Genomic DNA, 14,764 nt, shown 5'->3' with positions numbered 1-14,764 from the left:
ATGTAATTATGAGCAACAAAAGAAAGTCTGAAAGCTGTGAAAATGAGAATGAGGAGCAGAAAATTACTCCTGACTGGCCTGATTTACACAAGAGGCCTGCTTTTAAAGATGATTGTGGGAGTGACAGACAGACAGCTGGGAATATATGGATGCAGTTTTCCCTGCAATGGAGGACAGTCCAGGAGGCTGGAGAAGCTGGGAACAAAAGCAGGTTTAAGGTGAAGTGGTGGCGGTCTGGAAACGAGTGTTTACTTTGAGTTTTTGTGAAAAATTATACAATTCAATTTCCAGCCATCCATTTTCCGTCATGCTTATCCCAAGTGGGGTGGCGAGGGGTGATGGTGTCTATCTCCACCTTTCAATGGGTGAGAGGCGGAGTCCACCCTGAACAGGTCGCCAGTCCATTGCAGGGCAACACAGAGACAAACAGGACAAACAACCATTCACACACACACACACCTAAGGAGACTTTAGAAAAGCCAATTAGTGCTGCCCACTGTGCCTCTGAGCAGTCCACAATTTAATTTAAATTCAGTTTAGTTATATAGTACCAATTTAAAACACATGTCATCTCAAGGCACTTCACAGAGACAATCATACAGAACTCTTAACGGAGATCTGGAAAGTGTTGTTACATTTACATTTAGGCACAATGAGTCAGATCTCTGATGAACCGACTCTGGTTACAAGCCTTTTAGATTTCATCTCCCTAAATTCTCAGCATATTCAGAGTTATAGTTTTTACTTGACTCTTCTTGGTTAAAAAACTCAAGCTCTGTCCGGTTGAAGAACAGCCAATAAGATCAGTTGTCAATTGCCACAGACCCTCAGATGGTTTCAGGTCTGGACTTTGACTAGGCCACGTTAACGTGTGAGTTTGCATTGATCCCAACCAGATGCCTGTAGCTCTGGATGCATGTTTAAGCTGGTTGTTCTGCTGGATGGTGATAAAGCATGATGGAGCCACTGCCGTGCTTCACTATAGGGATGGTTTGTGTTCACTTCTAATGGCTTTAAGCAGTTTGCCAACTGAAGAACATTGTTCTGACTGTGAGATCCAATGATTCCCAACATGTTATGAAAGAACTGAGATTCAGTAAGGGAAGGAAGGTTCTGACCATGTTGGGCAGAAGCTTGTTTTAGTCACATGGACCCAAGCCAAATCTGTTTATCTCACTAGAATATGATGATGTTTCCCCAACATTTAAAGTGAAATATAAATACGGATAAAAAAGGAAACTATTATGTAGCCTCTCCTTCCACAAAGAATCACTATGAAGAAGCACTATGTATGATTCTGATGTTTTTAGTGAAACGTGTGACCCCAGTGGTGGTGGATGTCCTCCTGAGGTTGGTCTTACCTGAAAGGCCCCCTCTGATATGCTGTGCAGCTGGTTGTTGGCTAGAATCAAGTGCCTCAGGTTCACCAGGCCCTGGAAGTGTGAGTCGTCCAGAACAGTGAGGCGGTTAGCATCCAGGTGGAGGGCATGGAGGTCTTGCAGGTCTGCAAAGGTGTATGGCCTGATCTGGCTGATCGTGTTTCGGCTCAAGGTTAGGTGGATCTGCGAAAGAAAAAAACATAGTAAACACAACAGATCATTATACTGCTGGAGATACAACAACCTAAAAACTCTAGAGTGCCACGGAGAGATTTCCCTGCTTCAGGATCATCTGGACTAAATTTAATAAATAATTAAAAGATGAATCCATTGCCTATCATTGAAGATTGCTGCAACAATAAACAAATGTAATACCGCTTAAAAGTTTTCTAACAAAGGAAAGTCAGCTGACTGCATCGAGTCGTTGACTTTGCAAGATTTGTTAATCTTTGATGAGCACGTGGCATCAGTTGATGTTTGCTTTAATTTTGTTGTTAACATGTCCCTCCACTATGTGCTGTACGTTAACACCCGGTGTGTAAGTAAAAAAAAAAAAAAAGTAATTAGTCAAAGTAACTCGTTACTTCTCCCAAAAAGTAACTGAGTTACTCCACAATAAAAGTAACTAGTAAAAGTAACTATTGCATTACTTTTGCGTTTCTCGCCCCCTTAACCCTCACCACCCCGGCCCCCACCTTCTTGCCGTGTGTTTCAAAAGCCAGCTGAATAGAGCGGACGACAAAGACCTGCAAAGATTTTTGCATTTATTGCAACTCAACGTAAATGACATCATGGGGGAACGCTATCTGACGGGCCTATAAACACCGTCAGATAGCGTTTCCCCTGCTTAACATGGGGGGAACGGTATCTGATGTGGGGTAAATACCATCAGGCTGCATTACCTCTACTCATGGGTGTGTAAGTTTTTTAACAGGGTGTTCAGATCTGGTGAGTGTATGAAATTAATAACTGGGGATGTCTAATTCTGAAATCCTGTGTGTTTGGGTTGTTATAGATACTGCAACATCCATCCATCCATCCATCCATCCATCCATCCATGCTAACATTTGATCGTTCACGCTCTCCGTAGTTGCCCTGTTGCGAGAGCACAGGGCGGCTGTTACGCGCCTTTAGCGAGCATGCACGTTTCCTGTTGTTTGCGTGGTGAATCGTGCTGCCAGTGCTGTGTGGAGATGCAGGGGAAACCGTATCTGATGGGGAAACGCAGCTCGACGTAACACTTGTATTTCCATCTGGAAAACGCTGTTTTGCTGCTGGAGTCCTCCTCACTCTCCATCTCTCTGTGTGTGCTGTATGTTAACACCCGCCAGCTGAAACACCCACCTATCAAACTGACAGATCTAATCTCATTATGCATCGGCCAATCTCATCCTCACCTCTCTCATGTTAAGGCGTGCACGAGTCCTATCATGGAAAAAAGGGTAATTGTGTGACATGAGTAACGTGCAGTAACGGGGTGTCAGCAAAGGTAACTGCGTTATACTTACAGTCAAAGTAATTAGTTAGATTACTCGTTACTAAAAAAGGTAACGGCTTTAGTAACACTGTTACTCCCATCACTGGTGATGGTTCATATCAGACAAAGGCTTTTTCTTTAACCAGTAGAGAATTCAACACTTCAGAACAGGACCTGAACCAACAACCCAGAGCAACATTGGATCAAAGTGCTTCCAATGGTCCCTGAATTTGAGGGTGTTCCAGAACTCACCAGGCTGGTCATGTTGGCAAAGTCCCGGTGCCTCAGTGTGGTGATGAAGTTGTCCATCAGCCGGAGCTCAGCTGTCTGCCGGTCAATGTTGGGCGGGACAAAGAGCAGGCCCGTCTTGGCACACAGCACCGTGTAGGATGGCAGCAGGTTCTGGCAGGTGCATCGTTTTGGACAAAGCATGTCGGAGAGGCAGGAAGGAAGGCAGTACAGGAGGATGAGAAGAGGGCAGAGCAGCAAGGAGGGGGCGTCCATGTTTGTCCGTCTGTCTTTTGACAGAAAAGAGGGAAAATGTTAGAGAAAAGATCAGAAAACACCACAGATCTGAAAACTAGAGCCAAATCTGACGAAGCGTTTGTTGCATTATTAGGAGACTCACTCTACTAGAAGAATCTCACAGCCAGCACTGCTAACTGGGCAAACCACAATCAATGCTACTTAAAGTTAATGATAGTTTACCCTTATCTTTTCTGTATAGAACATTGTTTTAAAATTAAGAATAGCCAAATAATATCTTGTGAGGAATCTTGACATATGGACAAAGCTTTCCTTCTTCAGTGACAATATTAGGAATGAAATGACACTGTTGTCTGCATACTGGAAACTTGAAGGCTCATAAACTTTTTAATTATTTTGTCATTTCAACCACAATTAGAAGCCACCAAATTAGTAAACCAAGTGGAGCAGTGAGAAATTTAAACTTAGCCAGTCAGTGTTTTGGCTCAGTTTCTTCAGACAGTATAGGAGAACAACCTGCATCATGAAGACCAAGGAACTCAGGAGATGAGAAGGTTTTGGTTCAGTTCAAAGCGTGGGTTAGGTTCTGAACATCCCTAAGAGCTTTGTACAATTCAATGTATTTATATAGCAACAATTCACAGCACATACAGACACTACAGACACTCAAGACACTACAGAGATACACCTTTCCAACAGGGAAACACGGTGGTGGCAGCATATTTCTATAAAGGAAGTAAACTCCTGACCCTGGATGCTCAGCCAGAGCTTTAATGGATGGTTGGAAAAACCGATAATTTCCATGAATGGACTAGTTAAAGTCTGCAGCGTAATCCCCTGAGAACCAAACCAGTTTGACCGTGTCAGTTTAGTCTGCAGAAGATTAAAGCTCCTGGAGACAAAACTCAGAAGTCATTTAAGAGTGTAATGTTCATAACCAGTTCTTATGTTTGTTGTAGATCATCCCAACACACAAAAATTCATTACCATATAAGAAAGCAAAGGGATTTACAGTTTTCACGCTTATCTATGCCGCCAGCATTCAGCCATACATGTGGCTTCCTATATGGTCAACAGGACTGTCACCATCCAACAGTATCCACTAAAATCAATATTAACACTCAGGGTTTGGGTTTGGAGGGAGTTTTTGATATGAAAATATTGATCTAAGCTCATAAATGTTTATGTCAGGGTGAGATGAGGAGTCTGGACTTGAATGATCTTCTCTGGAAAAGAGGAGCAGCTTTTCATTCTCTACTCCTGGATAAGATTTATACACCTGGAGATATGATGGCATTTTTAATGCCTTCAGAAAGTTTTCTGCACCTTCATCATTATTTATAATGTTTTATAAGAACTTTGCAGTTAGAAGTTTTCCAGCTGACAGGAGAATGTGAAGCGTAGCAGAGCTGTGATGGAAAACGAAAACTGTTATTGTTTGCTGACTCAGAGGCTGCAGGAGTAAACAGGACCAATTAAACGTACTGCACTCTAAGGAGAGCACAAATTACTAGCTGTCACACTTACTAAATTTCATCGATCTTCCCAGGGATGTAAATGTTGAACTTTCCCCTCAAATATGGCAAAGGAATACTCTGCCACTCATTTCCCTCTATTGGAAATGTGAGATTGGCTCAGCAGGATCCAGAATTAATTAATGTGGAGGGAAAGGAGAATAATAGTGGGAAGAAGCCCGCTCTTGTTTACAACACTGATATATTCAAACTGCAGAATACTGAGTAAGAGATCTTAATAGATCCCACATGTAGCTCTGAAAGTCTCCGCAGTTATGTCAGAGTCTGATAGAGGAGATAAGTTCAATGGGAAACAGCGGGAACGAGAACCCACAACCAAGCAGAGAACAGGACGATCATTTGAGCACTCAGAAAATAACCATGGATGACTGCAAGTCATTAAGTTGTCACTTGTTTGAGATGTTCTGGCAGAAACACAGAGTTCAAGAGTTTTGGTTGTTCAATCTTAAGAGTCACACCTCACTCTCCAGTTTGATTCACGAGTAATTACCAATCCTCCACTACTTGGGAGCCATATTTGTGCTGGATTGCACCAGTAGTATGTTGTTGAAAAGGTGGAGAAGCATTAGGACTGATGAGGTCTGTAGCCATGATGCTCGGGTCTGTCAAAAGGTGCAGCTTGTTTAGGAGCTTACCTTTGGTCCTTCCGAGCTACACACAGGATGAGCTTAAGTCATCATACTGTAAAATTAATCAGCGCACTTAGATTTTTCCATTTAGACTTGTGTTTTACTAGAATTCTATGTGACACACAAACACAGGGCAGCACAAGGCGCAAATACCATGTTAATTGTATGTAAACAGAGGTGTTACATCGAATTTATGGATCCGATGTGACTGGCGAGGTGTGTCGACGTCCGTATGTTGCGCTCTGGTAAATTAGCGAGTCGTTCCAGGTCTGATGTTCTCTATTTCTGAACATTGGAGCCGAGGCGATTTTAGCCCGGGTCGCTTGACGATTCCTTTGACACTGGTTGACAAAGGTTAGTGAGCTATTTCTACTGCCACAAAAAGCAATTGTTTCCGGGTTTAAACGGTTTTCGGCTACAGGGAGAGGGGTATTAGTCGCTACAGTTGGTCCATCCTCTTTTTGCAGGTAGTGAAATGATTTTAGTCATCTTCACCAAGCTCAAAAAGAGACACTATTCTGATTTAATATCAGAAAGCATGTTGAGTGTTGTTTGTATAAATATCTGGGTTAGGCATTACTGTTTGTTGTAAAAAGTGCAGTTGTGATGTCTTTAGGTTTTCTGTGGTTTCTTTTTTTAACTGATGGTTGGTTATGATCCATGCCTAAGACATGTTGGTAATTACACACAACATCAGCGAAAACTCCCCGCAGCTGTGCAGAGCTGCCCAGTTCTCCATCAGTTGTAAACATCCAGAGAAGCAATCAGCGTGTTAATGCAGGAGAATCCTGAGATGACTTTCTGATGGGTTCAGATGCAGAGAGAGGAGGCTGTCCAAAGAGCGCTGCTACTCTGAACAGATTTAATTTGTTCAGTCAGGTCTGCTCAGCGTGAGAAAAATGCAAAGCAGCTCCTATTCCATCTCTGTTGCCCTCTCCTCTTTTGATCACTCGCTCCTTAAACACAAGTGCTTCTCATTTCAATTGCATCCCTCCTTCTCTCCATCCCCCACTTCTATTTCTGCAGAACCCTTCACCAACAGCAATCACTCTTTTATACCATCTCAACCTGCAGCCGCCATTCGTTCAGTGACTCTGGTTCCATCCCTATCAGCTCACATTTTCATCCATCTCTGCACATCTACATCTCCCTCCTGTTCTCGCCTGCTGACTCTGATATCTTCCTCCTTCATTACTCTGACCTTTGCTTGTTGATTTTCACACGGTTGTGCTCATGTCAGTCTCAGTTCCATTCATCAGGATTGCTCTGTTTCAGGCCGGTGGATCTATGGCATCTTTAAAAAGAAATTTATACATTGAAATACCCAAGGGAGTTTATACATCAATTAACTTATTACCGTATGTCTTTCCAATATGTCTAAATGCTGCAGAGCAAAAGATTAAGTTTTTGTCCAGCTGTTGTTTAAAACCTGTAAGGTCAACCAATGGTTGGTGTAAAGCTTTTTTGGGGAAATCTTGGTTTATTATATAAACTTCAGCTTGAAAGTTATCTGTTTTTAAGAGTGAATGGATCAGTTCCCAAAAGCTTGTGTAGCCTTCTCTTCTGCATAATGAAAAAAAAAAATAGTGGGTATAAAGATCAATACATTGAATGAAGCATAAGAAAGTATGGTTTCCATGATAAGAGTTAAATAATGCTTGCCTGACGGAGATAATTCTAGTAGGAGTAGAAAGTGCTGGCTTCTGTTTACGGGTCATCTGGCCTTCGGGTCACCAAACCATGGATGTTATTCACTTCCTAAATCACTTTATGGAGTGCATTATCATCACTGGTCCTGGTTGCTGTGTTTAAAGATCAGATTTCCAGCTGTTTCTTCCAGAGGTTAAGCTTATTGCACATGATGTGATTCTGTTGAAATCATCCTGTTCATCATAAACTGGAGCTGTTTCTAGCCAGAAGCTGGGAGCCCAAGGATCTCTAAACAAAACGGAATGTGTCCTCTTAACCAGAATAACAAAGAAGGACAGATGGAAATGTGGGTAGTTATATGGAAACAGAGTTCAGAGTATATCAGAGTTCTTAAATGTGTTTTTTTTTTTTTTTATTGGTTTAATTTCTAATTTGTGGTGTTTTTTTGTTGTTTTTTTAGGTGTATTTGAGTTTTTAGGTATTTCTTGAATGCCCTCTGTTGCCCTCTTGTGTTGGTTTCTTTCCAGACTCCTCTGGTCACACCTGCTCCCAATCTGCTGATTAGCCTTGTCTTTGTTTCTCTCTCCCGTATATGCACCTTCTGCTCAGTCACTGTTGCTGGTTTGTCACCATTTCTCTGCCCCCTGGTTTTGAGTATTCCTGGTTTTCAGTATTTTTGGATTTTGTTGATTTATGTTTTTGAATTTTTGCTTCTGTTACCATTTTGTGGTTAATTAAATCTTGCAAAAAATCATCTCAGCATTGGGGTCCTGTTGTTAGGACTCCTGTCTGTGTGGTTTTGTGTTTGGTGTGTTTGTCTTCCTTCCTCCACCAGGTGGCGCCTGGTCCTTTGGTCTTTGCCTCTCGGCAGAAAGTCATCCTGCAAACTGGATGTTTTGGACCTTTTCTCCCTGGAAGGATCATCTGAGCTTCAAACTGAGCTAGGGATTCAAACTGGAGGTTTGGATCTACTTTCCTCCAAGGGATCGTTTGAGCTTCACACTGAGCAAGGGATTCATCTCCACATCAACCCGTTCAAGTACCGCAGGAAATCTAAGTGGCAGTCAGTTTCTCCATTCAACTACAAACAACAGCATTCTGGGTAAACCCTGTCCGCCCTCCATCGAATGAGACAAACACTGGAAGACCCCCCACACCGGCTGGAGTCAAAGAGTCAACCACTTTTCTGGAAACGTGAGTCAGCAATCTACTTCTCCTCTTCAAGTTCGAGAATCAAATTTCCTACTGAGCAACACTGGATTCTTCACAATCTCCTCAATAAACCTGTTAAACTTTTTCCCTGGTCTCTCTGTATTGGTTTCTCTGCATGTGGGTCCGAGCTCTTGATAAAATCATGACACCTGTGAAATCTCCACCCCACTGTGACAATTTGAGGATTATGATAGCGTTAATGTCTTGATGACTCATCACATTCATAAATATATATATATATATATATATATATATATATATATATATATATATATATATATATATATATATATATATATATATATATATATATATGTATTATTATTATTTTGTTTTTCATTCAGAATTCGTTCCAACCACTTGCTCTTCCATCTCTATGACACAAACTTGAGTGAAAAGGAAGAATGGAAACTAGACAGTAGTTTGGATGATCCACCTCTGTTTAGGAGTAACTTCATTATATTTATAAAACACTCCTTTCCGCTTATCTGCTGGATAAGTCTAAGTATCAGTGTCTGTCCATGGATGCTAAGTTCAGGCATTTACTAAAGTACAAAAACTGGGCGGAAACACCATTTTCTTTATGGAAAACTCTGTCTTTACACCTTGAAGCTTTCTCTCTCTGGTTTTGAGAAGAAATCACAAGCTTTTTAAATAACACTTCATACTGTATATGTATTAAATAACCATGAGACATGACAAAAGATTTTGACAGAAATTGTAATCTTACTCAGATCAGGGAAGTTGCTTAGCCTCTTACACCCTAAGGGGGTATAAATAAATTTCTGCCTGACAAAAACACACAAAAGTAAATAACTTATAGCCTCAAAGCTATTAGATTTAAGAAGAAACTTTTGGTACGTCTGTAAAGGTAAGATGTCATAGAATGGTTTTCTGGTGTCAGCACCATTGTAGCTTTGACCCTGCCTGAAATATTAGGGACAAAATATTTTGCATTTTTTTAACCTCGCCAAAATTTTCTTTGAAATAAACATTGCAAAACACTACCAAAATATTATTTATAGCACAAAAAAGTAGTACAGACTTTCAAATCTAAATGTTGTGTAAAAATATACCAAATTTGGACTCAATCAGATGAATCATATTTATTTTAGAATGGTATTAGTGAGAAATTTCTTAGGCGGAGAGGCCATTTTGGCACATTTATCCAGAAATGTCACCAAACTGTGCCAAATATGTTTTTTACATCAATACTGGGGGTTTGGTAAAATTACGAGGTCATGTAGCAGCTGGACCCGCCGGTGGGTCCGTAGGGTTCAAGGGGTTAGGTTAACAGAAGGCAGCATTTACCAACCGGGCTCACATCTCTTTGAAAAGGCCTCGAATCACAGTTAAAGAAGAATTTTATACAACTCCAATGTACCACATAATTTCATCATACATGTTTGTAAATAAGAAACATCCATGGCTCCAGCCTTGTAAAATATTACTCTATGTTCAAATGTCAGGGACACCGTTCTATTTCCATTCCCAAATCCTTGCCACATGCATAATTAAGAACACTCAATATCCTGATGGAGGAACCATCCCAATTAGATAAATTCAATTCAATTCAGTTTAATATAAATAACATATAGCGCCAAATTCACAACACATGTCATCTCAAGGCACTTTACAGTTCAACCAGATCATCCAGTCAAATTGATACAAAGTTTTCTATCTAAGGAAAACCAGTTGATTGCATCAACTCATTGACTCAAATACAATCCCTCACACTAAGCATGCTTGTAGCGACAGTAGAGAGGAAAAACTCCCTTTTAACAGGAAGAAACCTCCAGCAGAACCAGGCTCAGTGTTAGCGGCCATCTGCTGAGGCCGACTGGGGTTCAAGGAGACAGAAGCAGTGATACAAAAGCAGCTGTAAAAGGCGGCCCCGACCAGGAAACACACAGCCAGGCAGACGAGCTCTGAGCCAGCTCCCATGTCAGAGAATGAAGAGAGCACATCCCCTCAGTCACGGTCAGAGAAACAGGACCACACTGGAAAACAGGCCGATCAACAGCATCTAAGGCCGATCTCCAGCATAAACAATTTGAGTAAACATTAGTTCTGACATAAAACAGGCAAATCCCATAAAACAAATCCCAATTACCTAAGTTATAATCTAACTTAAGCCTTAAAGGGGAACACCTTTTTTTTTTTTTTACATTGGCCCCTTGATTTGACGTTATTCCATCATGTTCTACGCACCCATATTAGTTTTGTGTCATTTGGAGCTGTTCTGAAGATATTCCGTTTTGTTATATCCAAGTAACGTCTTCCTATGGGCAACGAGTTGAAGGCACAAACTAAACTGTTCATAATTAATTCTTTATGTTACGCCAGCATTCATAACATGTAGGCAAATCACTGTCCCCCAGACATCCGTGGTTATATCTTTTATATTTATATATTTTCAAAACAAAGCGAGTGTGTATGACTTCATCCACGCGTGCCGGCTACCGTTCATTCACCCTGTCCGCTGAACTGCCGCTAGTTCTACTAACATGCCTGGAAGATGTCTAGTGCTGCTACAGCAGATGATCTCGCTCTCTAAATGGAATTGAACGATTCAGATTAGCTAGCCGAACGAATAGATGGGGTAGAGCGTAGCCGCCCGTGGCCCGGGCTGCCTGTCACAGCTCCAGTCCGGGGCGCGGATGAAAGCATCATTGATTTTTATTCAGCTTTCATTAAATCAAACAGTAGATGAACCAGTCGCATTAACGAGGCTCATGAATCTGATGTCTGAAGAAAAGTTGTGGAATACGAAGTGGTCTGAGCCGAAACATCAAAGAAGAAGAGCAAAGGAACGTCATAAGAGGCTGATGCATGACAAGGTTGAGATGGTTTCATCCAGTCAGCTGCTGCAGAAGATGAGCCGCATTAGACTTTTCATAAAATATGATGTTTTAGATTATTGTTTCTCCTGTTTAATTGTTAGAAGTAAATGAATCCCTGTTTTGCATCCCCCCATTAATAAAGAGCTCAAATTTCGAAGATGAAGAATATTCCTGTTCTTCAAATTAAATAATGTGAGATAAATTCCAGTGAAAAAACAATAGAGCAGAAATAAGTCAGCGTCCCACAGACGGTTGATTAATCCTCAGCTAGCGTTGCTCATTAGGTGGATTTCATGGAGATTTCAGCTTAGGACACTTTCATTAAAAATATATTGGGGGATAATATATATATATATTTTTTCAAACATAGGAAACCTCCCCTTTTCTGTGGAAAGAATACAAAGAGAACCCTGGGATTCATTCAGAGACTAGGACTTGCTCTTCAGAGTTTATTAATTCATATTTGATTACATCACTGCTCTTTGCCTCTGGTTTTTATCTAAGTCTGATTAAAGCTCATCTCTTCTTGGGGCCACAGGAGTCTGAATGCAGAGCTTCAAATGTTAGGTTGTGTTAGTTTTTGTTCTTCTAGCAGACCGATCCTGACATCTGTCCCAGCAGGAGAGAGAAGCTGAATTTCACAGATCTGCTGCAGCTGTTGTTTGAATGATGCATCTGAAACGGATTTAAAATAAATAAGAACTGACAAGCATGGCACCAAATGAAGATGTTAGAGTGGCAGTCAGACATGACGACACACTCCACAAGTCTGAAAGCAGCTTTTCCTTTGTGGAAAAGTGCTCCAAATCAATAAATTAAACAACATTAAGATATAAAGACTTTTTTCAATAAGACATTGCTGAACTTTGTCAGTCATTTGATATTATTTGTCAAGACATTTTTTTTCTGAGACCAAGACCGCTATGGACAGTGGGGCCTTCCATTCCTGGCAGATGTCACATGCCATCACATTACAAACAAAAAATTAGTTCAAAGGGAGATTTTCACTGTAGGAACAAAACACAGGTCTGAGGGGGGTAATAAATGCATTACATTAAAAGTGTGAAAAGTCTGAGCCGAGCCAGAGCTCTGTAGGATCTACTCTGGCTGCAATGAAGATTCTATGTTTTTAATGATTTAGGCTCAGTCAGTCATCTGAGAACATCAGTTTTAAAGTCTTATCAGCTTTATCAGACTAAGGCTTTTACTAGACCCTTCTAACCCAAATCCTTTTATCTAAACTGTTACCTTTTCTAACAGAAATAATTTTTGTCTGCATTTCTCTCCTTGAACCTCGAGTCAGCTAAGGGCGCTCACATTGAGCAAGGTTCTGCCGACGCTGCATGCATGCTCAGTGTGAGAGATTGCTGAAAAATCAACAGTGAATTGCAAACGAATATCTACAGTCAACAGATGATTATCCAGGAGGAGCAAATCCTGCAAACTCAGTGACTAGATGCAATCAGCTGGTTTTCCTTAGATAGAAAACTTTGAACCAATAAGACCATCCATTCATCTTCTTCCACTTATCTGGGGTAATCTCAGTGATTCTTGGCACTAGTGCTGGTTTGATTTAAGATTCAACACAGGGGTTCCGCCTCATTTCCAATCAGTCTCCATCAGATCTTCCTGCTCAAATGGCTATATAACCACCTCTCAGAAGAATCACTAGTGCTAGATTGTTACGAGCCATCGGTGAGTTTAATCCAGCATTCCTGTTACCTGTCTGTCTGCCTGTCTGCCTAACTGACCTGATTCTCTGTGCCTACCAGGACCCTATTGGACCTGTCATAGTGTGTTTTTGGATCTCTGACCGGTTTTTCTGTGCCTTGACCTCACTCCCGGATTCTCCTTTGGATTCTCTCTGGTTCTCGGATCATCTGGACCGGCTCTCGGATTCCGAACTCTGGTTTGTCCCCTTGATCATTCTGCCTGTCTCTGCTCTTACAGATCTGACAGATCTGGAATCCCCTGAGGTTCAACAGTGACATCACACACTCACCAGCATCTTCAAAAAGTTTTTCCCCAAACGCAGAGAAAGTTAGTGAGGCAGAATTCAACACTAGAAACATTTCCCTCTGTTTATGTCAACTGTCCAACCTTCCTTCCAGAAGTTCTGGTTGTTGACTCTGGTGAATCCCTCCCAACCTGTGGCAGTATCACATTCCAATAAACAGTTTAAATGTCTCTCCTTGTTCTGGTGGCATTCTGGGTGTTCCATTTTCTGGTCATTGCCTTGTGATGTTTTGTGAATTTGTGCTTTATTAAAAAAAACTGAATTGAATTACACATCTATTGCAGAGGTCACGGATTAACGGACCGCAGGCTGGATCCAGACCCACCTGCTGGCTAATCCGGACCCAACCTGACTTAAAACATTTATGAATTACTGCATGTTGTCCGACAACAGTGTCTAACTTCACTTCACTAACCCTTCCCTTGTCCTGTTAATATGGTAAAGCCTTCCACTGAGTCTGGACGAGGCTACGCATGATACAAATTAGCCAATGGGCTGTCAATCAGGGCTGCTGCTGCAAGCTATTTTTAGACACAGCAGGTAATGGAAAAGAAGAAGAGAAAAGGAGAACAGAGAAATTGTGGACTGCTGGAAGAACTGCGGTGAACTGGTGAAAGAAAAGTGAAATGGCGTGCCCAAAAATGACCCTGCACTTTTGAATATGTTTGGCTAAACATGCTGCTGTGAAGCAGGATTCACCAATCAAACCCAGGTTTATAGCCTTGCAAGGCAGCTGAAAGCTAACTTCCCTCATTAGGTCTTAAAAAAGAAAAAAATGTAACAAACAGTTAGTTCACGTGTTTTATAAAAGATGTGAATCAGGAATTGTCTATATACCAAACTGAACAACTGTTGTTCTCTACTTAAAAAAGCACTTAAGATTTTAAAATAGGAAAATGCTCTAGTTTTTTTTTTTTTTTTAGATATTTTTTATCTATAAATTCAATATATAACATGGAAGCATAAACACCTCATTTTATTTCAGTGTTAGATTATGTTTAAAGTAACAGATTAACATTAAAAATGTCTCCGGATTTTACTGGTTGATGATTTTCTTTATTCGGACCCTGCTGGTTTTTAATTGGTTAATCCCCTAATCTATTGTATCATGATTGGATAAATAGGGGTGTTTTCCTGAATGAAAGTGAGTCTAAACAACACCTCTGGTCTTCCGCAGCCTCTAACAGGGTTTTCTGTATGATTTCTCAGTACATCTTCACAACATCTATGTCCCACTGCATGATGCTGCCACTGCTTTGCCTCACTGTGGGCTTGGTGTGTTAATATAGGGTGGAGGGTTTGGAGATCAAGAAATAGGCTGAATCCCAAACCGCCCCCTAATCTCTAATGCTAAACTATCAAGTGTTACTTGCAATAAAGTCCAACTCACAGCTGAAGAAGACGGCTGGATTGTACATGGTTTAAACATGGATGGGACGGCATCTTCCCTCCAACGGGAAGAGAAAGCAGTTCCTATGGCAATACAGTGATGCTGCATTTGCCTCGCAGTAGCTCAGTGGTGCAGATTAATATGAT

The 14,764-nt window shown here is 41.1% G+C and overlaps 1 protein-coding gene across 6 annotated transcripts in view; it reads right to left on the bottom strand.

The window, feature by feature from the left end:
• si:cabz01090165.1 (uncharacterized protein LOC100333421 homolog) overlaps positions 1-14,764 on the bottom strand; it is a 472,423-nt gene that overhangs the window by 98,896 nt on the left and 358,763 nt on the right. For all 6 annotated transcript variants that reach the window (XM_038285977.1, XM_038285979.1, XM_038285980.1 and 3 more), the window contains 2 exons: positions 3,109-3,374; positions 1,362-1,562 (listed from right to left, as the gene is read on the bottom strand). In XM_038285977.1, coding sequence (XP_038141905.1) covers positions 1,362-1,562; positions 3,109-3,360 — 453 coding nt within the window. In that variant the 5' untranslated portion in view covers positions 3,361-3,374. The remainder of the gene's footprint in view (positions 1-1,361; positions 1,563-3,108; positions 3,375-14,764) is intronic.

This window comes from Cyprinodon tularosa, unplaced genomic scaffold (genome assembly GCF_016077235.1).
Source record: "Cyprinodon tularosa strain WSP-4 unplaced genomic scaffold, ASM1607723v1 ctg219, whole genome shotgun sequence".
NCBI lineage: Eukaryota > Metazoa > Chordata > Actinopteri > Cyprinodontiformes > Cyprinodontidae > Cyprinodon > Cyprinodon tularosa.
The sequence above is the reverse complement of the archived record's forward strand: the minus strand, read 5'-3'. Positions and strand labels throughout refer to the sequence as shown.